The sequence below is a fragment of the Boleophthalmus pectinirostris genome, unplaced genomic scaffold (assembly GCF_026225935.1).
Source record: "Boleophthalmus pectinirostris isolate CB_2022bp ecotype Guang Dong unplaced genomic scaffold, ASM2622593v1 HiC_scaffold_10, whole genome shotgun sequence".
Classification (NCBI taxonomy): Eukaryota; Metazoa; Chordata; class Actinopteri; order Gobiiformes; family Gobiidae; genus Boleophthalmus; species Boleophthalmus pectinirostris.
In genome coordinates, this window is record NW_026570971.1 from 52,242 (window position 1) to 80,161 (window position 27,920).

General features: G+C 49.7%; 3 protein-coding genes across 6 annotated transcripts; all 3 read right to left on the reverse strand.

Annotated features, from left to right (window-relative positions):
- Window positions 1-2,583: 2,583 nt before the first annotated feature.
- On the reverse strand, window positions 2,584-4,089 carry LOC129411015 (histone-lysine N-methyltransferase 2B-like). The gene is made up of 3 exons (XM_055160451.1): window positions 3,340-4,089; window positions 2,690-2,884; window positions 2,584-2,622 (listed from the first exon to the last, which is right to left on the reverse strand). Exons 1-3 carry the CDS (start codon window positions 3,604-3,606, stop codon window positions 2,584-2,586), a joined length of 501 nt encoding a protein of 166 aa, XP_055016426.1. The 5' UTR covers window positions 3,607-4,089.
- A 935-nt stretch (window positions 4,090-5,024) lies between these two features.
- Window positions 5,025-21,940, reverse strand: kiaa0586 (KIAA0586 ortholog). The gene is made up of 20 exons (XM_055160459.1): window positions 21,796-21,940; window positions 20,420-20,492; window positions 19,984-20,148; window positions 19,640-19,820; window positions 19,390-19,530; window positions 19,155-19,315; window positions 18,556-18,675; window positions 18,281-18,483; window positions 15,893-16,056; window positions 15,536-15,756; window positions 10,976-11,202; window positions 10,824-10,892; window positions 10,675-10,730; window positions 8,852-8,898; window positions 8,650-8,748; window positions 8,373-8,540; window positions 7,969-8,089; window positions 6,990-7,072; window positions 5,757-5,911; window positions 5,025-5,508 (listed from the first exon to the last, which is right to left on the reverse strand). The coding sequence occupies exons 2-20, from the start codon at window positions 20,468-20,470 to the stop codon at window positions 5,025-5,027; spliced, it is 2,916 nt and encodes a 971-aa protein (XP_055016434.1). The 5' UTR covers window positions 20,471-20,492; window positions 21,796-21,940.
- On the reverse strand, window positions 21,925-27,816 carry LOC110159251 (bromodomain-containing protein DDB_G0280777). Of its 4 annotated transcripts, none has more exons than XM_055160419.1 (9): window positions 27,380-27,816; window positions 26,341-26,413; window positions 24,517-24,697; window positions 24,338-24,399; window positions 24,198-24,264; window positions 23,938-24,010; window positions 23,665-23,710; window positions 23,099-23,282; window positions 21,925-22,572 (listed from the first exon to the last, which is right to left on the reverse strand). In XM_055160419.1, exons 1-9 carry the CDS (start codon window positions 27,534-27,536, stop codon window positions 21,937-21,939), a joined length of 1,479 nt encoding a protein of 492 aa, XP_055016394.1. In that variant the 5' UTR covers window positions 27,537-27,816; the 3' UTR covers window positions 21,925-21,936. The 4 variants fall into 4 exon arrangements, with proteins under 4 accessions (XP_055016394.1, XP_020779455.2, XP_055016388.1 ...); XM_020923796.2 differs by having other exon boundaries at window positions 23,150-23,282; window positions 24,338-24,417; XM_055160413.1 differs by having other exon boundaries at window positions 21,925-22,569; window positions 24,338-24,417.
- Window positions 27,817-27,920: the final 104 nt, after the last annotated feature.

The window sequence follows — 27,920 nt, forward strand, 5'->3', positions numbered from 1 at the left end:
GGACCTGTTCACACTGGACCTGTTCACACTGGGCCTGTTCACACTGGACCTGTTCACACTGGGCCTGTTCACACTGGGCCTGTTCACACAGTGGTCATGAGTGTGAAGGTTCCGTTCTTCATCCTCTGGATTTTCTTCTTCAGGTTCTGAGAGGCTTTTATTCTGACGAGCTGCTGCCTCCTGGCCCCGCCCCTTCCTGTCTCCTCCTCGGCCCCGCCCTCCTCGCCGCGGCGCTCCTCTCTGATTGGCCGCCTGCAGTGCTCCTGTGATGTCACCGCTCTGCCGCTCCATGATTGGCCGAGACTCGTCCTGGGTTTGACCAAAGACGTCGTCCACGAGCTCGCTGAAGAAGAGAAGAAGAACACAGACTCAGAACCTCAGAACATCAAAACATCAAAACCTCAGGACGTCAGAACCTCAGAACATCAGAACGTCAGAACCTCAGGACGTCAGAACCTCAGGACGTCAGAACCTCAGAACATCAGAACGTCAGAACCTCAGGACGTCAGAACCTCAGAACATCAGAACGTCAGAACCTCAGAACATCAAAACCTCAGGACGTCAGAACCTCAGGACGTCAGAACATTTTTATTTATTTTTATAAAATTGGTAATGAAGTGAAAAAACCTGAAACTGAGAAAAGCAAAAATCAAATATGAAAAAGAATCAAAGAAACGTGAGTCAGAGTCAGAGTCAGATCACAGCGTCCATCACTGAGTCAGTGTCTTCATGTGAGGACACCACAGAGAACATCTCCAGAAAGTGACACTGGAGTTTGTCACGATGCAGAAGGACAAACCACAAAACCTCTGGGAGAATCTTCTTTGGACATGAGACAAAACTGGAGACACATCAGCTCCATGTTCACAGACCAAGAGAAGAACTGTGTCCCACTGAGAAGCTTTAGGAGGAGCTTTGGTTCTGGAGGAGCTTTGGTTCTGGAGGAGGTTTGGTTCTGGAGGAGGTTTGGTTCTGGAGGAGCTTTGGTTCTGGAGGAGGTTTGGTTCTGGAGGAGCTTTGGTTCTGGAGGAGCTTTGGTTCTGGAGGAGCTTTGGTTCTGGAGGAGGTTTGGTTCTGGAGGAGCTTTGGTTCTGGAGGAGATTTGGTTTGGTTCTTGTTTTTCTGTTTGTGTAAAAATATAAAGTTAAAGAAACATCACTTTAGTCCAGAACTGTTTCATTATTTTGTTTTTTCTAATATTTCTGTTGAACCTCACGTGAAGAACAATGTTTGATTTTTGTTGAACAATTTTTTTTAATTTTTGCTTTTCTCAGTTTCAGTTTATTTCAGTGATGATGTTGATTTTTCTTTCATTATCAGAAGAAACAATAATCTGACCTGACTGACCTGAGCACGACCTGACTGAAGCTCTGTCCTCTCGGTTCCTCCTCTGTTCTTCTGGGTTCCTCCTCTGTTCTTCTGGGTCTCTTCTTCTGGACAGGATTTTATTTTTATTTTCCAAAGTGAAAAGTTCCTTGTTGGTGATGAAACTGTTTTCAGATTTAAAACGTTTCCTGTGGCTCCTGGACTTGGTGTTGTCCATGTGTGACCTCCTCTGGACCATCTCGTCTCCACACCTCAGGTCCGTCTTCTGCCTCAGGTCCGTCTTCAGCTGAGCGTCAGAGTTTTTGTTTGTTGTGGTTTTGCGTCTGTGTGTTTCTTGAGCTGAAGTTCCTCTGCTGAAGGTCAGATGTTCCTCAGACCTGCCCTGGTTCTCTCTGGGTTCTCCTTCTGTGTCTGGACCAAAAACGACCACAGAGGGAGGAGCAGAGGGAGGAGCAGAGGGAGGAGCAGAAGGAGGAGCAGAAGGAGGAGCAGAGGAGGAGCAGTGGGAGGAGCAGAGGGAGGAGCAGTGGGAGGAGCAGAGGGAGGAACAGTGGGAGGAGCAGAAGGAGGAGCAGTGGGAGGAGCAGAGGAGGAGCAGAGGGAGGAACAGTGGGAGGAGCAGAAGGAGGAGCAGTGGGAGGAGCAGAAGGAGGAGCAGAGGGAGGAACAGTGGGAGGAGCAGTGGGAGGAGCAGGGAGGACAGTGGGAGCAGAGGGAGGAGCAGAAGGAGGAGCAGTGGGAGGAGCAGAGGGAGGAGGAAGCAGAGGGGAGGAGTGGGAGGAGCAGTGGGAGGAGCAGTGGGAGGAGCAGAGGGAGGAACAGTGGGAGGAGCAGAGGGGGAGCAGTGGGAGGAGCAGAGGAGGAGCAGAGGGAGGAGCAGTGGGAGGAGCAGTGGGAGGAGCAGAGGGAGGAGCAGTGGGAGGAGCAGTGGGAGGAGCAGTGGGAGGAGCAGTGGGAGGAGTCTGGGTCAGACTGTGACGTCCGGATTCGTCTGAAACAGAAAATAAAGAAAATCAAAAATCGCTGGAGTTTCTTTCTAAATGTTCTGAGATTCTGGGTCAGGACCAATCACAGAGCAGCTTTGTGGACGGGGCGGAGCCACGCACTGAGGCGCAGGTGTCACCTTTCGGGGGGTTTTAGGGTCTCACCTGTCAGAGGGGGCGGGGTCTCCAGCTCGAGGGCGGAGCAAAGGCTGAACACCGAGTTTGAGAGCGACGCCCCCTCGACGTCGTCATAGAAACCTGAACAAAACAAACGTTACACACGAGAACGAACGGGGAGGCACGGGGAGGGCATCTGACACAATCTGACACACGGGGAGGGCATCTGGTTCAGTACCGGAGCTGGGGCGGCTCTCGGGGGCGGGGCTCTGGAGGGCGTGGCTCTCGGGGGCGTGGCTCTCAGGGGCGGGGCTCTCGGGGGCGGGGCTCTCGGGGGAGTCACGTGGTCTGGGGGGCGGGTCATGTGACCGGTCAGCGTCCAATCGCAGCTCGAGGATCTGATGCTCCAAGTCCTGGATCTGAGACAAAAGTCCAGAGTCTCGAGTCCTCAGAGACGTCTGCAACAAGACCAGAGATAAACCGGGTCAGGACCAGAGAAAGACCCAGTTTAGACCAGAGAAAGACCAGGTCAGGACCAGGTTTAAAGTCTCATGTGACTCTTCTGTGGTGAAGGTTCTGAGGTTTTTGTTGAACGTGTCCAGAGTCTCAGAGACACAAGAACAGAACGACACGAGTCACTCAAGTCTATCCCCGCGCTCCAGGTCAGGTCCTGATCTGGTCCGGGTCGGGTCTTAATCTGGTCCTGATCTGGTTGCAGTTTGCAGCAGGATGTTTTGTTTGGGACCTGATGACATCATCAACTTCATCATAAACGTGATGATACAAGAAAAAAACTCACAACCTCCTCTGACCTCTGACCCCCCTGACCCCCCTGACCCCCTGACCCCCCCGACCCTCTGACCCTCACATCATCCAGGACCAGGACCGTGGTCTGGACTTGGTCTGGACTAACCAGTTGTTCCTGGAGCTGCAGGTTCTCGTCCTGGTCCTCGTGGTTCTGGTCCTTGTGGTTCTGGTCCTCGTGGTTCTGGTCCCTGTGGTTCTGGTCGGGGTTCAGTTCTGGTTCTTGTGGATTCAGACCGGTCTTCAGGAGGACTCCCTGAGGGTCTAAGACGGACTGGACCAGGACTTTCTGACAGACTCGTCTCTGGTCCAGGTCTTGGAGGGACCTGAGGACCAGACGCAGACGCTCGTGCACGTGAGTCCTCGTGCACAACATCAGTCCTGGTTTAGTCCTGGTTTAGTCCTGGTTCAGTCCTGGTTCAGTCCTGGTTCAGTCCTGGTTTAGTCCTGGTTCAGTCCTGGTCTCTGGTGTGTTTTGCTCAAGGACACAGCATCAGTCGCAGCGGGAGTCACTCCGACACTTTCACTGTTTCACTGTGACACAGTTTAAGTCCCGAGTCTGGACCCGGTTTGGTTCATTCGGGCCAAAAGTCCCGGGTCCGTCCGGGTCACCTCCAAAGATCCTCCCCCCTTCCCGGTCCCCCCGTCCCGGACCCGCGGCTCGTGAGCCACAGAACCACAGAACCGCGTCCTGCACAGTCTCGCCGCTGCTGCGCGCTCCTCCTCGGCTTCAGTCCTGGTTTAGTTCTGGTTTAGTCCTGGTTTAGTCCGGGTTTAGTCCGGGTCTCGTCTTGTCTCGGTTCGGTTCGGGTCCGCGTCAGTCCCGGGTCTGTGCTCCGGTGTCCGTCACACGCGCCTCTCTCCGGTGCGTGTATGTGTGCGCGTGCGCGTGTGTGCGGGGGGGTCCGCTCCTCCTCCCCCCGAAGCCACGCCTCCGCCGCACGTGCACGCGCCTCGCAGATAAAGCAGTACGTGCACGCGGGACGCGTTTCACCGAAGAGTCAGAGTCACGTGCGCGTGAAAAACACGAATCAAAAACACGAACAGAATTTATAGTTTTTATCCACGAGACTTTTTACACATGAAGATTTTACACATGATCGTGATTTTAATGATTTTATAGATTTGATGAGTTTGTGTTTGTGGCTTTGACCTTTGACCCTTGAGTCAGACTCAGACATAAATAATAATAATAATAATAATAATAATAATAATAATAAAGTTTGATCAGATTCCAGAGGAAAAAGTCGAGCTCGTCTCAAATTTTTATTCAAACATAAAACAAAACATCAAATGTTCAAGTTCAGAAAACGTCACTGGACGAGTCCGACCCCACAGCGCCCTCTGCTGGCGACGGCACAAACACCTCCACCTTCATCACCGCAGAGCCTCCCTCTCCCCAGACGCCTCCTCCAGCTCCTCCAGACGCCTCCTCCAGCTCCTCCATCTCCCCAGACGCCTCCTCCAGCTCGTCCGTCTTGACCTGGAACAGAGACGTTGGGTCAGACCCTCTGAGTTCTGATCGAGAGTTTAATAAACTCAACACGGCGTGTGGACCAATCAGAGCGCGGCGTTTGGACCAATCAGAGGGCGTTTGGACCAATCAGAGCGCGGCGTGGGGCGTGTGGACCAATCAGAGCGCGGCGTGGGGCGTGTGGACCAATCAGAGCGCGGCGTGTGGACCAATCAGAGTGCGGCGTGGAGCGGCGAGGCTCAGTGTGACAGAGACACTTTAGGAGCCACAAGGATTTAAACATTTAAAAAGTTTATGAAGTGAAAATAGAAAAAAAATCATTAAAAACCGAAACTGGAGCCTGAAAGAACACGACAGGTGAAGAACACGACAGGTGAAGAACACGACAGGCGAAGAACACGACAGGCGAAGAACACGACAGGCGAAGAACACGACAGGTGAAGAACACGACAGAACACGAAGAACACGACAGGCAAAGAACACGAACAGACGAAGAACGACAGAACACGACAGGCGAAGAACACGACAGGTGAAGAACACGACAGGCGAAGAACACGACAGGCGAAGAACACGACAGGCGAAGAACACGACAGGTGAACAACACGACAGGCGAAGAACACGACAGGCGAAGAACACGACAGGCGAAGAACACGACAGGTGAAGAACACGACAGGCGAAGAACACGACAGGCGAAGAACACGACAGGCGAAGAACACGACAGGTGAAGAACACGACAGGTGAAGAACACGACAGGTGAAGAACACGACAGGTGAACTCCCATGATGCTTTGTGCCTCTGGAGAATCTGAATCCAAATGATGAATCTGATCATTTCTGTCACAAACTCTGCACTATATGTGTTTAGACCTGGTTTAGTCCTGGTTTAGTCCTGGTTTAGACCTGGTCTAGACCTGGTTTAGTCCTGGTTTTAGACCTGGTTTAGTCCTGGTTTAGTCCTGGTTTAGTCCTGGTTTTAGACCTGGTTTAGTCCTGGTTCAGTTCTGGTCATGTGGTCTGTCTCGTCTCTCGTCTCTTGGTTGTCTCCATGGTAACCCCTCCCACGCCGTCTCCGTGGAAACTCCCTGGTGAAGTTTGGATGCGGTCGTCATGGAAACTCCCTGTTCTCCTCCAGGAAACGACTGACGGTCCGACCGGCGCCCCACAGACAGAACCACTGACAGAACCACTGACAGAGCCCAACAGAACCACTGACAGAACCCACCAGAACCACAGACAGAACCACTGACAGAATCACAGACAGAACCACTGACAGAACCACAGACAGAACCACAGACAGAACCACAGACAGAACCACAGACAGAACCACAGACAGAACGTTTCCTGAATGTGTTTAGAACTGGAGCTGGATCAGAACAAGTGTAAGAGACAGAGACTAGAACACACATGGACCAGACCAGGACTAAACCAGGACTAAACCAGGACTAAACCAGAACTGAACCAGAACTGAACCAGGACTAAACCAGAACTGAACCAGGACTAAACCAGGACTAAACCAGAACTAAACCAGAACTGAACCAGGACTAAACCAGAACTGAACCAGGACTAAACCAGGACTAAACCAGAACTAAACCAGAACTGAACCAGGACTAAACCAGGACTAAACCAGGACTAAACCAGAACTGAACCAGGACTAAACCAGGACTAAACCAGAACTAAACCAGGACTAAACCAGGACTAAACCAGAACTAAACCAGGACTAAACCAGGACAAGACCAGACAGGGTTTAACTTTGGTGTAAATCAGAGCTTTCACTTTCAACTCAGTGCTCAATAATAACACAAAATCCTCATGTAGTCGTGGTCCGGTCCGGGTCTGGTCCTGGTCTGGTCCTGGTCTGGTCCTGGTCTGTCAGGTTCATGTGAGCTTGGCGCCCTCTGCTGGACACAAGAGGGCAGTGTCCTCACCATTTCCCTGAGGAGTCTCTGGGTCCTGGGTTCGGTCCTGGTCCTGGTTCTGGTCCTGGGTCCGGTCCTGGTCCTGGGTTCGGTCCTGGTCCTGGGTTCGGTCCTGGGTCCGGTCCTGGTCCTGGGTTTGGTCCTGGTCCTGGTCCTGGTCTAGTTCCAGATCAGAGGTGGGTTTGGGGCAGACTGGAGCTGGAGTCTGAGGAAACAACAACATTTTATTTCAGACTTTTGGGATCAAATCTTTTCTCAGATTTGGACAAAAAAAAAAAAAAAAAAAAAAAGACGTTTGATCAAGAGAAAAGATTTACAAAAATCACAAAATAAAATAAAATAAAATAAAAGAGAATAAATGAAAAATCACCTGCGGCAGGTGAGAGTCGAGCAGGTCAGAGGTCAGCAGCCCCTCAGACACAGCGCTCTGATTGGTCCACTCCAGAACATCCCCTGAACACATGAACACGTGAACATGTGAACATGAACATGTGAACATGGACACGTGAACATGAACACATGAACACGTGAACATGTGAACATGAACACACGAGTGAACACATGAGTGAACACATGAGTGAACACATGAGTGAACACATGAACATGAACATGAGAACATGAACATGTGAACATGTACACATGAACATGTGAACATGAACACATGAACATGTGAACATGAACACATGAACATGAACACGTGAACATGAACACGTGAACATGAACACGTGAACATGAACACATGAACATGAACACATGAACATGAACACGTGAACATGAACATGTGAACATGAACACATGAACATGAACATGAACATGTGAACATGAACACATGAACATGAACACGTGAACATGAACATGTGAACATGAACACATGAACACGTGAACATGAACATGTGAATATGAACACATGAACATGAACACATGAACACATGAACATGTGAACACATGAACATGAACACATGAACATGAACACATGAACACGTGAACATGAACATGTGAACATGAACACATGAACATGAGAACATGAACATGTGAACATGAACACATGAACACGTGAACATGAACATGTGAACATGAACACATGAACATGTGAACATGAACACATGAACATGTGAACATGAACACGTGAACATGAACACACGAGTGAACACATGAGTGAACACATGAGTGAACACATGAGTGAACACATGAACAAGAACATGTGAACATGAACACATGAACATGTACACATGAACATGTGAACATGAACACATGAACACGTGAACATGAACACATGAACACGTGAACATGAACACACGAGTGAACACACGAGTGAACACATGAGTGAACACATGAGCGCGCGTTCTGACCTGTGATTGGACTGGCCTGTCCTGGAGATCTCTCCTGATTGGTCACATCTTTGATCAGGTCGTCTCGGATTTCGCCAGCGCTCACTTCCTCTTCCTCCTCTAAGCCCCGCCCCCATGAGCCCTGCAGGTCAAAGGTCAGACTTCACTTTCACATCGTCTCTTTACATCACATCATCTGCAGTGTCTTGCCCAAGGACACAAAGACAGAACCTGAATCAATAAAACTCTGGTGATCTCCAGAGCTGTGCCACTGGGGGCGGGGTTTACCTCGAGCTGGGGGCGGGGTTTACCACGGGTTGGGGGGGGGTTTACCTCGGGTTGTGTGCGGGGTTTACCTTGAGCTGGGGGCGGGGCTTACCTCGGGTTGTGGGCGGGGCTTACCTCGGGCTGGGGGCGGGGCTTACCTCGGGCTTGGGGCGGGGTGTACCTCGGGCTGGGGGCGGGGTGTACCTCGGCTGGGGGCGGGTGTACCTCGGCTGGGGCGGGTGTGGGGCGGGGTGTACCTCGGGCTGGGGCGGGTGTACCTCGGGCTGGGGGCGGGTTACCTCGGGCTGGGGGGGGTTTACCTCGGGCTGGGGGCGGGGTTTACCTCGGGCTGGGGGCGGGGCTTACCACGGGTTGGCGGGGGGGTTTACCTCGGGCTGGGGGCGGGGCTTACCTCAGGTTGTGGGCGGGGCTTACCTCGGGCTGGGGGCGGGGCTCTCTTTGCTGCATCTTGGTGATGAAGTTGAGTAAAATGCTGCTGCAGCGAATCTGCCCAACACTCGGGGGGTCAGGGTCCTGCAGGAGGGAGGAGAGTTTAGCTTCAGGTTTCACCTGTGACAGGAGCAGACTGACAGGCGCAGTGGTCCTGTCTGCACCTGTCAGTGTCTGAGAGACTCACCATGTCCTGGAGCTCGTGCAGGGAGCTGGAGAAACTGCAGCCGTCGTCTGGAACCAAACAAAAACAAAACCAACATCAGAAATCTGAACAAACAGCTGACGCTCTCACAGAGTGCACTTTAAAAACTCAGAGGAGCACGTTTGGATCGATCAGAGACTGAACCCAGAGTGTGTCCACTGTGAGGACGCAGGAGGACACACAGGAGGATGCAGGAGGACGCAGGGGGACACACAGGAGGACACAGAGGGACGCAGGAGGACACAGGGGGATGCAGGAGGACACACAGGAGGACACAGGAGGACACAGGGGGATGCAGGAGGACCCAGAGGGACACAGGAGGACGCAGGGGGACACAGGAGGACGCAGGAGGACCCAGAGGGACACAGGAGGACGCAGGGGGACACAGGAGGACGCAGGGGGACACACAGGAGGACACACAGGAGGACACAGGAGGATGCAGGGGGACACACAGGAGGACACACGGGGACACAGGAGGATGCAGGGGGACACAGGGGGACGCAGGGGGACACAGGAGGACGCAGGAGGACACACGGGGACACAGGAGGACCCAGAGGGACACAGGAGGACGCAGGGAGACACAGGAGGACGCAGGGGGACACACAGGAGGACACACAGGAGGACACAGGAGGACACACGGGGACACAGGAGGATGCAGGGGGACACAGGGGGACACAGGAGGACACACAGGAGGACACAGGGGGACACAGGAGGACGCAGGGGGACACAGGAGGACGCAGGGGGACACACAGGAGGACACAGAGGGACACAGGAGGACACACAGGAGGACACAGGAGGACACACAGAGGGACACAGGAGTACACAGGAGGACACAGGGGGACACAGGGGGACACAGAGGGACACAGGAGGACACAGGGGGACACACAGGAGGACACAGGAGGACACAGGGGGACACAGGAGGACACAGAGGGACACAGGAGGACACAGAGGGACACAAGGGGGCACACAGGAGGACACAGAGGGACACATGAGGACGCAGGGGGACACAGAGGGACACAGGAGGACACAGGAGGACACAGGGGGACACAGAGGGACACAGAGGGACACAGGAGGACGCAGGGGGACACAGGAGGACACAGAGGGACACAGGAGGACACAGGAGGACACAGGAGGGGACACAGGAGGGAGGACACAGGACACAGGAGGACACAGGAGGACACAGGAGGACACAGGAGGACACAGAGGGACACAGGAGGACACAGGAGGACACAGGAGGACGACACAGGAGGACACAGGAGGACACAGGAGGGACACACAGGAGGACACAGGAGGGACACAGAGGGACACAGGAGGAGGACACAGGAGCACACAGGACACAGGACACAGGACACAGGAGGACACACACAGGGGACACACAGGAGGACACAGGAGGACACAGAGGGACACAGGAGGACACAGCAGGGGACACAGACACAGGAGGACGAGGGGACACACACACAGAGGACACAGAGGGGGACACAGGAGGACACAGGGGGACACAGGAGGACGGACACAGGGGACACAGGGGACACACAGGAGGAGGGGCACAGAGGGGACACACAGGAGGACACAGAGGGACACAGGGGGACACACAGGAGGGACACACAGGAGGACACAGGAGGGACACAGAGGACACAGGAGACACAGGAGGACACAGAGGGACACAGGAGGACACAGAGGACACAGACACAGGAGGGACACAGGGGACACAGAGGGGAGGACAGGGGGACACAGGAGGACACAGGAGGACACAGGAGGACACAGAGGGGACACAGGACACAGGGACACAGGAGGACATGCAGTACCGTGTGTGTCCTGCAGGTGGCGCAGGCTCAGCAGCAGTTCTCCCTCTGAGATGTGTCTGTAGGCCGAGTGAGTCACTTCTGAGGAAGACGAGGAGGAGGGGGGGGTGGAGGAGGAGGAGGGGGAGGAGGCGTCTGGAGGAGAGGGAGGCCCGAAGGGAGGGGGGGAGGGGACAGGGGCGGGGGTGGGGTTAGGGGCGGAGACAGGGGGAGGGGGGGTCCTGGGAGAGAAAGAGCGAGGGGGGGGGTTAGATCTGGACAGAACTGAAGTGTTTCAGACGACGACCACCAGGGGGCGACTCACTCTGACTCCGCCTCCTCCTCGGCCAATGGCGGCTCGCCGTCGGGACGTGTGACCGGGGGAGTGAGAGGGGGCGTGGCTACAGGCTCAGGGGGTGTGTCCTCCTTCATGTCGGGCCGATCCGTGGGCGGCGGCGGCGGTGTGGGTGCGGGCGTGGCTACAGGAGAGATGGGCGGAGTCTGCGAGGCGGGGGGCGGAGTGTGGACGGGGGTGAGGTCAGGGGTCACCACCTGCTGGACAAAACAGAACACAACAATACACAACAGAACACAAGAGAACACAAGAGAACACACACTTTAATGTGAGTTATAAAGCACTTTAAACACTTTACAACCAAAGTGCTGAACACAAACATCGACTAGAAAATCACACAACACGAACACAACACAACACAACACAACACAACACAACACAACACAACACAACACAACACAACACAAACACAACACAACACAACACAACACAAACACAACACAACACACAAACACAACACAACACAACACAACACAACACAACACAACACAACAGAACACAACACAACACAAACACAACACAACACAACACAACACAACACAACACAACACAACACAACACACAACGAACACAACACAACACAACACAACACAACACAACACAACACAACACACAACACAACACAACACAACACACAACACAACACAACACACAACACAACACAAACACAACACAACACAACACAACACAACACAAACACAACACAACCACAACACAACAACAACACGAACACAACACACCGAACACACACACAACACAACACAACTACAACACAACACACAACACAACACAACACAACACAACACAACACAACACAACACAACACAACACAACACAACACAACACAACCACAAACACAACACAACCAACACAACACAACACAACACAACCACAACCAACACACACACAACACAACCACAAACACAACACAACACAACCACACAACACAACACAACACAACACAACACAACACACACAACACAACACAACACAACACAACACAACACAACACAACACAACACAACACAACACAACACAACACACACAACACAACACAACACAACACAACACAACACAACACAACACAACACAACTACAACACAACCACAACACAACCACAACACAACACAACACAACACAACACAACACACACACACAACACAACACAACACAACACAACACAACACAACACAACACAACACAACTACAACACAACCACAACACAACACAACACACACAACACAACACACAACACAACACAACACAACACAACACAACACAACACAACAAACACAACACACACCACACAACACAACACAAACTACAACACAACCACAACACAACCACAACACGAACACAACACAACACACACACACAACACAACACAACACAACCAAACACAACCACACAACACAACACAACACAACACAACACAACACCACACAACACAACAACACAACACAACACAACACAACACAACACAACACAACACAACCACAACACAAACACAACACAACACAACACAACACAACACAACACAACACAACACACAACACAACACAACAACACAACACAACACAACACAACACAACACAACACAACACAACACAACACACACAACACAACACAACACAACACAACACAACACAACACAACACAACACTACAACACAACCACAACCGAACACAACACGAACACAACACAACCACAACACAACACAACACAACTACAACACAACCACAACACAAACACAACACAACACAACACAACACAACACAACACAACACAACACAACACAACACAACACAAACACAACACAACGAACACAACACAACTACAACACAACCACAACACAACACAACACAACACAACACAACACAACACAACACAACACGAACACAACACAAACACAACACGAACACAACACAAACACAACACAACACAACACAACAAACACAACACAACACACACAACACAACACAACACAACCACAACACAACACAACACAACACAACAACAAACACAACACACTACAACACAACACAACACAACACAACACAACACAACACAACACAACACAACACAACACAACACAACTACAACACAACACAACACAACACAACACAACACAACACAACACAACACAACTACAACACAACACAACACGAACACAACACAACACACAACACAACACAACATACAACACAACCACAACACAACCACAACACAACAAACACACAACCACAACACAACACAAACACAACACAACCACAACACAACACAACACAACACAACACAACACAACACAACACAACACAACACAACACAACACAACTACAACACAACACAACAACAACCACAAACACAACCACAACACAACAAACGCACAACACAACACAACACAACACAACACAACACAACACAACACAACACAACACAACACAACACAACACAACACAAACCACAACACAACACAACACAACACAACACAACAACACAACACAACACAACACAACACAACACAACACAACACAACACAACACAACACAACACAACACAACACACACAACACACACAACACACAACACAAACACAACACAACACAACACAACACAACACAACACAACACAACACAACACAACACAACACACAACACAACACAACACAACACAACACAACACAACACAACAACACAACACAACACAACACAACACAACACAACACAACACAACACAAACACAACACAACACAACACAACACAACACAACACAACACACACACACAACACAACACAACACAACACAACACAACACAACACGAACACAACACAACACAACACAACACAACACAACACAACACAACACAACACAACACAAACACAACACAACACAACACAACACAACACAACACAACACAACACAACACAACACAACACAACACAACACAACCACAACACAACACAACACAACACAACACGAACACAACACAACACACAACCACAACACAACACACAACACAACACACAACACAACACAACACAACACAACACGAACACAACACAACACAACACAACACAACACAACACAACACAACACAACACAACACAACACAACACAACACAACACAACACACACAACACAACACAACACAACACAACACACACGAACACAACACAACACAACACAACACAACACAACACAACACGAACACAACACAACCACAACACACACACAACACAACACGAACACAACACAACCACAACACAACACAACACAACACAACACAACACAACACAACACAAACACAACACAACTACAACACAACCACAACACGAACACAACACGAACACAACACAACACAACACAACACACAACACAACACAACACAACACAACACAACCACAACAAAACCACAACACAACAGGAACACAACACAACCACAACACAACACAACTACAACCACAACACAACACAACACAACTACAACACAACTACAACACAACCACAACACAACCACAACACAACCACAACACGAACACGAACACAACACAACCACAACACAAACACAACACAACTACAACACAACCACAACACGAACACGAACACAACACAACACAACACAACCACAACACAACACAACTACAACACAACCACAACAAAACCACAACACAACAGGAACACAACACAACCACAACACAACACAACTACAACCACAACACAACACAACACAACTACAACACAACTACAACACAACCACAACACAACCACAACACAACTACAACACGAACACAACACAACTACAACACAATTACCGTATTTTCCACACTATAGGTCGCAGGCGGATTGACTGTGTCTCGCTCCTTCTGAGTACAGAGAGCTACTTGTACGGACCAATGTTTGGTCACGCTACACACAGCAACCTGCATTCGGTTTGTCGATTAAAATTTACATAATCGATGAAATTCTTAATGATCAATTATCAATTAATCCACTAATCATGCCCATCCCTACCGTGAACGCCACAAACAAACAAAACCACTCACCCATCCAACTGTTGGGTTTCCTTTAAAGTCCCACGCCGTTTATTTGTGAAAAAAGTTCAAAAATAAACCATTTAATGACAGAGTGACTTATAATCCAGAGAGACTAATAATGCGAAAAAAAAACTGTACTAAAAAACACAAAAGGATAAGATACTCGACAACAAGAAATGTGTTTGTGATTTCAGCCACACAGGATTTGAACCGAGTCTAATCCAAATAACCCTGAGCAAAATTTCTCTGGAAACACTAAGATTTCACTCACAGAACAGACAGAACACACAGAACATGCAGCTGTTTCTGGAGTCAAACTATAAAAACAAGGTCAGGCTAACGGCTAGAACACCTGACACAGATCCGGCAGCCCACACGACACAGATGCAGTAACACACATGACGCAGATCCGGCAGCACATGTGACGCAGATCTGGCACAGCCTGAATCCTTTGAGCCGCCACTTTGTGCACAGGCGGACATTTTGTTTCCGCTTACCTCCAGAGGCTCTGATTGGCTCGGCTCCGCTGGTTCCGGCTCTCCTCCCGGGTCAGATCCTGGCTCGGTTCTTGGTCCGGTCTCTGGTTCCTGGGACTCTCTGGACCCCAGGAACAGAGCCACGATCTCAGTCAGGACCTCCAAGACCAGACCACGGACCTCCTCTGGGTCCAGGTTTAGTCCAGACTGAACCTCCAGCTGCAAACCAGAGTCTGCAGGATCTGAGGGTCAGAACAAGAGGGACTAAAGCAGGACTAAAGCAGGACTAAACCAGGACTAAAGCAGGACTAAAGCAGGACTGAACCAGGTTTAAAGCAGGACTAAAGCAGGACTAAACCAAACTAAAGCCGGACTCACTGATGTCAGAGGCAGCGCTGTGCTCTGATTGGACAGGAGATAGTCTGTTGGCGGGCCCAGGCCTCTCCTCTGGCTCTGATTGGTCGTAGGGCGTGTGGGTGGGGTCAATGAGAGGAGGGCGGGACATCTCACAGATGAGCTTTGACATGAGCTGCTGCTCCACCCTGAACACACACACACACGTTATAATGTACAGATAATACTCCCTACAACTATGCCACAGATAATACTCCCTACAATTATGCCACAGATAATACTCCCTACAACTGTCACAGATAATACACCCTACAATTATGCCACAGATAATACTCCCTACAACTGTCACAGATAATACTCCCTAAAACTATGTCACAGATAATACTCCCTACAACTATGTCACAGATAATACTTCCTACAACTATGTCACAGATAATACTCCCTACAACTGTGTCACAGATAATACTCCCAACAACTATGCCACAGATAATACTCCCTACAACTATGTCACAGATAATACTCCCTACAACTGTCACAGATAATACTCCCTACAATTGTGTCACAGATAATACTCCCTACAACTGTCACAGATAATACTACCTACAACTGTCACAGATAATACTCCCTACAATTGTGTCACAGATAATACTCCCTACAATTGTGTCACAGATAATACTCCCTACAACTGTGTCACAGATAATACTCCCTACAACTATGCCACAGATAATACTCCCTACAACTATGTCACAGATAATACTCCCTACAACTATGCCACAGATAACACTCACTACAATTGTGTCACAGATAATACTCCCTACAACTGTCACAGATAATACTCCCTACAATTGTGTCACAGATAATACTCCCTACAACTGTCACAGATAATACTCCCTACAACTGTCACAGATAATACTCCCTACAATTGTGTCACAGATAATACTCCCTACAATTGTGTCACAGATAATACTCCCTACAACTGTGTCACAGATAATACTCCCTACAACTATGCCACAGATAATACTCCCTACAACTATGTCACAGATAATACTCCCTACAACTATGCCACAGATAACACTCACTACAATTGTGTCACAGATAATACTCCCTACAACTGTGTCACAGATAATACTCCCTACAATTGTGTCACAGATAATACTCCCTACAACTATGCCACAGATAATACTCCCTACAACTATGCCACAGATAACACTCCCTACAACTATGCCACAGATAATACTCCCTACAATAGTGTCACAGATAATACTCCCTACAACTGTGTCACAGATAATACTCCCTACAACTATGCCACAGATAATACTCCCTACAACTGTCACAGATAATACTCCCTACAACTGTGTCACAGATAATACTCCCTACAACTATGCCACAGATAATACTCCCTACAACTATGCCACAGATAATACTCACTACAACTATGCCACAGATAATACTCCCTACAACTATGCCACAGATAATACTCCCTACAACTGTCACAGATAATACTCCCTACAACTGTGTCACAGATAATACTCCCTACAACTATGCCACAGATAATACTCCCTACAACTGTCACAGATAATACTCCCTACAACTGTGTCACAGATAATACTCCCTACAACTATGCCACAGATAATACTCACTACAACTATGCCACAGATAATACTCACTACAACTATGCCACAGATAATACTCCCTACAACTATGCCACAGATAATACTCACTACAACTATGCCACAGATAATACTCCCTACAATTGTGTCACAGATAATACTCCCTACAACTGTGTCACAGATAATACTCCCTACAACTGTGTCACAGATAATACTCCCTACAACTGTGTCACAGATAATACTCCCTACAACTATGCCACAGATAATACTCCCTACAACTGTCACAGATAATACTCCCTACAACTATGCCACAGATAATACTCCCTACAATTGTGTCACAGATAATACTCCCTACAACTGTGTCACAGATAATACTCCCTACAACTATGCCACAGATAATACTCCCTACAACTATGCCACAGATAATACTCCCTACAACTATGTCACAGATAATACTCCCTACAACTATGCCACAGATAATACTCACTACAACTATGTCACAGATAATACTCCCTACAACTGTGTCACAGATAATACTCCCTACAACTGTGTCAAAGATAATACTCCCTACAACTATGCCACAGATAATACTCCCTACAACTATGACACAGATAATACTCCCTACAACTCTATCATAGATAATACGCCCTACAACTATGCCACAGATAATACTCCCTACAACTGTCACAGATAATACTCCCTACAACTATGTCACAGATAATACTCCCTACAATTGTGTCACAGATAATACTCCCTACAACTCCTCAGACCTCCTGCTCCTCAGACGTGTGTGAGGTGTTACCACTGGACCAGTCGCTCCTCCAGGTCGTGTGTGTGGACGTCCAGGCCCAGGTAGAGGTTCTGTCCGTGGGCAGAGGGCGGAGCAGAGGGACGGGGCTGTGGAGGAAACACGGGACCCTGATACTGGACCGGGTCTGGACCAGGACCTCCCTCCAGCTCCAGGACCTCCTCAGAACCATCAGGAACATCAGGAACATCAGGAGCCTGGAACCAGAGCAGAGCACATGAAAGGGCAGAGGGCAGAGGTCAGGGGTCAGGGATCACAGGTGAGTTTACCTGCTCCATGTCGGCCACAGACAGGAAGTGTGTCCCGGGAAACTCCGCCTCTTCCTGTTCCTCTTGGACGGGGGACGACTGGACGATGTTCACCACAGGAGACGCTGCAGCTTCTGAGACCTGAGACACAGAGACCGAGTTCAGACCTGGTCCAGTCCTGGTCCAGTCTTGGTTCAGATTCAGTCCTGGTTCGGTTCTGGTTCAGTCCCAGTTCAGACCTGGTCCAGTCCTGGTCCAGTCTTGGTTCAGATTCAGTCCTGGTTCAGTCTTTCAGTTACAGCAGCAAAATCTGAAATTTATTCACAGACAAAATGTTGAAGTGAAACATCTGGATCCTGAGTCTGGGCTTCAGAAGAACATCTCAGACCAAACTGAGGCTCACAGCTGCAGGTCCAGACCAGACACACTTTTCCAGTGTGAGTCACGGGAGCCAGAGTCGATGGAGCCTCGAGAGCCTCCATACTCACTTCCTGTGTGAGCGGCGGCGGCGGCAGATGGCAGCGGCGGCGGCGGATGGCAGCGGCGGCGGCGGCGGCGAGGGCAGATCCACCGTGTGTGTCTCTGAGTGGTTACCGTGGTAACTCCAGGCTCTAACTCACCTCTGTCTCTCGATCGCCCTCTCGCGCCGCCTCTCCAGAGGTCACGACCCTTTGAGGTGATTTGGGCGGTGATGTCACTTCCTGCTGCGGCTGTAGGCGGGGTCTAGGCGGTGATGTCACTTCCCCCGGGGCTCTGTGGGAGGAGTCTATCCTGGGTCGACCTGTCAATCATAGTGAGGTCACAAAGTTAGAAACAAAACTCACCTGAGTCTGAGACTGAGACGTTTGTACCGACCCAGAGGGATGGCTCTGAGCGCGAAGCTGGGTCCAGACTCAACTGGACCAGGACCAAGACCAAGATTGGGACCAAGACCGGGACCAAGACTGGGACCAAGACCAGGACTAGTCTGAGTCTTGCAGGACTTGAGCTTCACTCCTGGACACAGACAGGGGTCAGTTGTTGGTTTATGAGTCGGGTTCATGAGTCGGGTTCATGAGTCGGGTTTATGGTCGGGTTTATGGTCGGGTTTATGAGTCGCTCTCACCTCTGACGCTCTCCACGATTCGGGGGCGTGGCCTGTTGGACCTGGGGGTGGGGTCAGGGGAGACAGGTGAGGTCAGGCGCAGGTACGGGCTCCTCTTCAGACTCCGCCTCTGCCCCTCGTGAGCCGCTTTACCGTAAAGACGACGCAGGTACAAGTCTGGATCTGAGGACAAGTCTGAGGACTGGAGCAGAGAACAAACCAGGACTGAACCAGGACCGAACCAGGACTAAACCAGGACTAAAACTAGTTAAGCACAAAGTCTAAACTGAACTAAACCATTATCACAGAAAAAAAACCCATCTCTTAACCGAGGGTCTAAACCAGGACTTGAGTTGGATTCTAACCGGTTTGGCGCTGGTTCTGGCGGGTTTCGTGGGGGTTGTTCTGAGCGTGCCCAGTGGTCTCGACCTGCCTGAGGGGGCGGGCTTTCTTCTGTCCGCTGCGTTCCGATTGGTTGAAGTCTTGGTTCCAGCAGAGTCGGGTTTGACAGATGACTTTTGGACCTCGACCTGAAACAGAACCAAGACCAGGATCAGACCCAGGATCAGACCCAGGATCAGACCCAGGTCCCTCTTGGTTTGTCTCAGGACTTGAGGTTCTGAGCTAAAGAAGAACCTCCTGTGGTCCTGGACACGTCTGAGCCGCCGCCGCCGCCGCCGCCGCCGCCGCCGCCGCCGCCGCCGCCGCCGCCGCCGCCGCCGCCGCCGCCGCCGCCGCCGCCGCCGCCGCCGCCGCCGCCCTACAAACAGGAAGTGTTCCTCTTCCTCTCTTCTCTCTCACCTGGATTTCTTTGGACACAGTGCTGATCCAGGAGTCCACGGCTTTCTTCATGCGGATTTCATCAGAACAATCTCTGCAAAACAGAAAAAACTGAACTGTTAAACCAGGACTAAACCAGGACTAAACCAGGTCTAAACCAGGACTAAACCAGGTCTAAACCAGGACTAAACCAGGACTAAACCAGGTCTAAACCAGGACTAAACCAGGTCTAAACCAGGTCTAAACCAGGACTAAACCAGGTCAAAACCAGGTCTAAACCAGGACTAAACCAGGTCTAAACCAGGTCTAAACCAGGTCTAAACCATTTCTAAACCAGGTCTAAACCAGGTCTAAACCAGGATTAAACCAGGACTAAACCAGGACTAAACCAGGTCTAAACCAGGTCTAAACCAGGTCTAAACCAGGATTAAACCAGGTCTAAACCAGGTCTAAACCAGGACTAAACCAGGATTAAACCAGGTCTAAACCAGGTCTAAACCAGGTCAAAACCAGGTCTAAACCAGGACTAAACCAGGTCTAAACCATTTCTAAACCAGGTCTAAACCAGGATTAAACCAGGTCTAAACCAGGTCTAAACCAGGACTAAACCAGGTAAACCAGGAAACTCTAAACCAGGTCTAAACCAGGTCTAAACCAGGTCTAAACCAGGACTAAACCAGGTCTAAACCAGGATTAAACCAGGTCTAAACCAGGTCTAAACCAGGATTAAACCAGGTCTAAACCAGGACTAAACCAGGACTAAACCAGGACTAAACCAGGACTAAACCAGGTCTAAACCAGGTCTAAACCAGGTCTAAACCAGGTCTAAACCAGGACTAAACCAGGACTAAACCAGGACTAAACCAGGTCTAAACCAGGACTAAACCAGTAAACCAGGTCTAAACCAGGTCCAGGTAAACCAGGTCTAAACCAGGATCTAAACCAGGTCTAAACCAGGTCTAAACCAGGTCTAAACCAGGTCTAAACCAGGTCTAAACCAGGTCTAAACTAAACCAGGTCTAAACCAGGACTAAACCAGGACTAAACCAGGTCTAAACCAGGATTAAACCAGGTCTAAACCAGGTCTAAACCAGGTCTAAACCAGGTCTAAACCAGGTCCAGGTCTTAAACCAGGTCTAAACCAGGACTAAACCAGGACTAAACCAGGACTAAACCAGGTCTAAACCAGGATTAAACCAGGTCTAAACCAGGTCTAAACCAGGTCTAAACCAGGATTAAACCAGGTCTAAACCAGGTCTAAACCAGGTCTAAACCAGGACTAAACCAGGACTAAACTAGGTCTAAACCAGGTCTAAACCAGGTCTAAAGCAGGACTAAACCAGGTCTAAACCAGGACTAAACCAGGTCTAAACCAGGTCTGGGTTCTGCTCGTGCACCTGTTCTGTGCGAGGGCTTTGAGGTGACAGTGCAGCAGGTCTCCGGTTCTCGCTCTGATCTGAGACTCCAGATTCTCCTCTAGAACTTTCCTCTGCCTCTGGACCTTCTTCAGAACCAGCCGGGCCTTGTCCAGAACTGAATCAGGACTCCGAAGACCCCCCAGGAGCCTGTGCGGTCCTGACCCGGATCCCCCCAGAACCCGAAGCGCAGTCCGGGCTCAGGTCCCGTTTGGAGGAGACGGCGTTTTGTCCGAGCGTTTCCGTCTTCCTGCTGTCACGTTCCTCTTCTCTCGGTTCTTCTCCGTTTTTGGCTCTGGTCTCGTCGGTTCTGGGTCTGGTCCGGTTTTGTGGCTGCTGTGGTTGAGTTTGTGCTTCGTCTCTCTCCTCTTCCTCCGGGGCTGTGCTTCGGTTCTGTTGGTTCTTCAGATGTTCCTGGTGAGATCGGATCCGTTCTTCTAAAATCTGGATGTAGCTCTCGTGCTTCTCCACGTCGTTCTCCTGATGTTCTGGTATCGTGACCCGAGTTTGACGTTCCTTCACATTTTTTAGTCGGGATGGTTTGGGGATTGTAGTTTTGGGCTGGTTCCTCACGGGGTGACCAGGCTGAGGGTGGGTTCTGTGGGTGTTTGTGAGGTTCTGTTGGGTTCTGTGGGTGTTTGTGAGGTTCTGTTGGGTTCTGTGGGTGTTTGTGAGGTTCTGTTGGGTTCTGTGGTGGTTCTTTTTGGAGGGAGACTGTGCTGGTTCTGTTCTAGAAGGTTCCCCTGGTTCCTCTCGCTGCTGGAGACAGAGGTCACATGACAGAGGTTTAACTGGGATCATGTCTGTTTTATTAAACACTTGTGGTTCTAGATCAGGGCTGGGTAAACTTTTTGACTCGTGGGCCACAAAAGGTTGTAAATTTTGACGGAAGGGCCGGACCAGGGGCAGATGGACGGAGTTTTTTGGTGATCCACTTCATAAGAGAAAAAAATAACATGAGAAATGTAGAAAACAAGTCCCATGTTACTGAAATATCTAAAACTGAAAATAATTACAAAACATCACAACAAAATCACTGTTTCACGTCCCAAGGTTTTTACTATTGACAGAAATGACTTTTATAACACTAAACTTATTATTATTATTATTATTCAAGTTGGGTGGGCCAGATTAAAAAGATTAAAGGGCCGCATATGGCCCCTGGGCCGTAGTTTGTCCACTCCTGATCTAGATGAATATTATTATTTAAACTCGAGATGTGGAGAGTCTCAGACTGATCGTCAGGTTTTTACACATGATACGTTCTAAATGTTCTGGTTCTGACCGTGAAAAGACTCTTCATCTCACTCCTCACACGTCCCACCTCCCGCAGCACCTGATTGGCTCCTGTCACTGCCTCCTCTGTGCTCTGATTGGCTCCCGTCGCTGCCTCCTCTGTGCTCTGATTGGCTCCCGTCGCTGCCTCCTCTGTGCTCTGATTGGTCCGTGAGGTCGACTCCGCAGGAAAACTGCACAAACACAAAACTGAGATTATCCTGCGATCGATTTTTATCGAGGAAGTTGCCGAGCGACACGAGTGACGCGCTCCTTTTCCTGGGCAGCACGACTCGGACCTCGGTGCTGGAAAAAGTGGAGCGAGTGAGGATTCTGAGTCAGACTCTCCGACGCTCCGCCCACTGTGACGTGAAAATAAGAAGAGGTTTCATTTGTTTGGACGAAACATAAAAATTCACACAACTCAGCTCCAACAGGACGACGAAGACAAAACCCACATGAGTCACAAGAAAATCAAACACACAGTTAATCATGAGTCTGGTCCGGGTGTGGTCCGGGTCCGGGTCCAGGTCTGGTCCTGGTCAGGTCCAGGTCAGGTCCGGGTCTGGTTCTGACCTGTTTGTAGCTGACGTCACAGGAAACGTCTGAGCAGCTCTGGACTCTGTGGGAACAAACAGCACAAGTGAGACAGGAGGAGACAGGAGCAGACAGGAGCAGACAGGAGCAGTGTCAGGAGCAGGCAGGAGCAGACAGGAGCAGACAGGAGCAGTGTCAGGAGCAGGCAGGAGCAGACAGGTGAGACAGACAGGAGCAGACAGGAGCAGGCAGGAGCAGGCAAGAGCAGACAGGAGCAGACAGGAGCAGGTATAGATGATTGACAGGTGGTACCTGTGCTCAGGTGTGCAGGGGGCGGAGCCTGAGGTCTTGTGGTTGTCTTCAGAGCCGAGTCCAACAACTGAGTCTAAAAAACAAACCAAGAACAGAAAAGAGAGAAAGTCCCACAGTGAACTTTAAACTTTTACAACACTTTTTTAATATGAGAGAAGAAGAAGAAGAAGAGGAAGAAGAAGAGGAGGAGGAAGAGGAGGAGGAAGGGAGGAGGAAGAGGAGGGGGAAGAAGAGGAAGAGGAGGAGGAGTGTGTAGTGACCTGCAGGATGAGCTGTTGTTGGTGCAGAGTCTCCAGTCTGTGAAGAGCCTCAGTCAAACTCTGACCCCTGGAACAGACCGTTTAAAACCTTAGTCCCGGTCCAGTCCCGGTCCAGTCCTGGTCCAGTCCCGGTCCAGTACCTGTACTGCTGCAGTAGTCTCTGTACTGACTCTGTGAGCTCTGTGACTTTGTTTGTGTCGATCTGAAACAGCAGAGCACACTGTGACATCACAAGGTGAGAGGACACACTTAGGTCACAGTTAAAGAGGTGGATGTGACTCTGTGGTGTTAAATGTAACACATCACAGGTTTAAATCACCTGCTGAGCTCCTGGTGCATCGTGGGAGTGTGAGTCTGGGCCTGGTGCATCGTGGGAGTGGGAGTCTGGGCCTGGTGCATTCTGGGGGCTGTGGTCCTGGTCTCTGGTGCTCGGTCGTGGTGCATGATGAGAGTCCAGCAGTGTGACTCTGACCTGCCTCCTGCAGGGGGCGCTCTGACTCCTGACACACAAACACATTACACACAAACACAGTCTGGACTTACTCAAGGATTTGTGCCAAAATAGAAACAATAATCACACACACACGACACACACACGACACACACACAGACAACAAGCACATGACATGCACACACACACTGTGAACATTTGTCCAAAAGCAGCATGAAGAGGAAAATGTGTTTGAACCCAAACATGTTCATGACAGAGTTTTAAAAAAGCTCTGGTTTCTTCTGAACTTTGATCAAATCTTTACACAGAGTAAAATAAACAACACTCGGTCGAACAAACGAATAATAAAGATAAATAATAGAGACCGAGTTCAGAGAAATAATAAAGATTTTAAAAGTTTATTGTTTCTGATCGTATCAAAACACGTCAGGATCAGGATCAGGTTTTCTATGGATTTCTGTAAGATTTGATTTTTATATTATTTTTGTAAGTGCCCCAAATTAAAACAAGTCACCGACCAAACTCACAAACAACACTCACAAACAACACTCACCCGTCCACCGACCAAACGACACTCACAAACAACACTCACAAACAACACTCACAAACAACACTCACAAACAACACTCACCCGTCCACCGACCAAACGATACTCACAAACAACACTCACAAACAACACTCACAAACAACACTCACCCGTCCACCGACCAAACGACACTCACAAACAACACTCACAAACGACACTCACACCGTCACACCGACCACGACACACTCACAAACAACACTCACAAACGACACTCACAACCGACCACCCAAACGACACTCACAAACACACTCACCAACACTCACCGTCCACCGACCAAACGACACTCACAAACGACACTCACTCCACCGACCAACGACACTCACAAACAACACTCACCCGTCCACCGACCAAACGACACTCACAAACAACACTCACAAACAACACTCACCCGTCCACCGACCAAACGACACTCACAAACGACACTCACCCGTCCACCGACCAAACGACACTCACAAACAACACTCACCCGTCCCGACCAAACGACACTCACAAACAACACTCACAAACAACACTCACCCGTCCACCGACCAAACGACACTCACAAACGACACTCACCCGTCCACCGACCAAACGACACTCACAAACAACACTCACCCGTCCACCGACCAAACGACACTCACAAACGACACTCACCCGTCCACCGACCAAACGACACTCACAAACAACACTCACAAACAACACTCACAAACAACACTCACCCGTCCACCGACCAAACGACACTCACAAACAACACTCACAAACGACACTCACCCGTCCACCGACCAAACGACACTCACAAACAACACTCACAAACGAACACTCACCCGTCCACCGACCAAACGACACTCACAAACAACACTCACAAACGACACTCACCCGTCCACCGACCAAACGACACTCACAAACGACACTCACCCGTCCACCGACCAAACGACACTCACAAACAACACTCACAAACGACACTCACCCGTCCACCGACCAAACAACACTCACAAACAACACTCACAAACGACACTCACAAACAACACTCACCCGTCCACCGACCAAACAACACTCACAAACGACACTCACAAACGACACTCACCCGTCCACCGACCAAACGACACTCACCTGTCCTCCAGCCTCACCTTTGTCTGAGCGCCTCTAGCCCCGCCCCTCGGCCTCCCGCAGCCAATCGGATCGTCTGCAGCTCGTCATCGTCTGTCAAAAAAAAACAGAGTCAGCTCTTGAGACACGAGCTCCCGTCGTGTCCCTCATCCTGTTCTGATGTGAGGAGCAAACGTCCCACAGCGGGGCTCTGCACAGCTGTTACACCTGGTGATGTCATCAGGTGGAGCTCCCCTCTCCTCTGGGCTTTTAGTCCACACACCGTCACCAAACTCACTCTGGACATTTTCAGCCTCGTTTGTAGAACTTTAAGTTTAACAGACACACACTTTATACTGAGGTGTGACTGTTACAGCGCCGCCCACAGGCCGAACGCAGAACCACACACACCATCATCACCATTATCACGACTATCACCATTATCACGACTATCACGACTATCACCATTATCACCGTTATCACCATTATCACCATTATCACCATCATCATCACCGTCATCACCGTTATCACCGTTATCACCGTCATCACCATTCTCACGACTATCACCATTATCACCGTTATCACCATTATCACCATCATCACCGTCATCACCGTTATCACCATTATCACCGTCATCACCATTATCACCGTTATCACCATTATCGCCAAGACGACAGACAACAGGACGTCCTCCCATCAGCACAAACTCTCCTGTTTTATACAAACATCTACAAAAACATGCTCTGAAATGTCCTCATGTGTCAGGTCCCCCACGTGTGTGTCAGGTCGCCCCCGTGTGTGTCAGGTCCCCCCCGTGTGTGTCATGTCCCTCCTCGTGTGTGTGATTTTCTGTATTTTACCAAAACAAATGACAGTTTCTGTGTCTTTGCTGTTGGGAGATTGGTCCAAACTAGAGACACTGGGACATTTCTTGTATAAATCTGGGATAAATCAGTGGTTGTGTAAATAATATTTAGTCATATATTAATAGTTTGTTTCCTTTTCCATCTCAGCTCCTCTGTTTTCTGCCCCGGGTTTGTTTTTCTTCCCTTCAGAGCAGCGGGGCGTGTGTGAGCTTACCCGGCGGAGGAGGCGCTGTTCCCGGCCTCGGAGCCGCGCGGGGGTCGGTGTTCTGGACCCGGAGCTCGGCTCTGGTGGATCGGATCAACACGTCCCCGGGGTCCGAGCACAGGGAGGCGGACAGAGTCTGTCCCCGGCGCGGGTTTGAGGAAAACATCCACTTTTATAAAAAAACTTTTATATAAACTCGACACTTTTATGTTTGAGTGACAGTTAGCATCGCGGCTAACGGAGGCTAACGGTTCAAACTTCCCGCTCCGAGAACACCGACTAAAGCTAAAGTGTAAAACACACAGAAAACACACGCAGGGCTTTAATAAAAAGACTGCTCCCCGCCGCGGCCACGTTTTACACACTTATTTATTAAAAAACTGGTTTAAAAAGTGCAAAAGTAAAGATCCTGAGTGAACAAAACTACAGCTGTTGCTAACAACAAACACGCGGCTTTTCCGGTGCGTCCCGCGGGACAGCGCCCCCTGCTGCACCGGCGCTACATCACTTCATTTAAAACTATAAAAACTTTAAAAAGTTTTGTTTCATT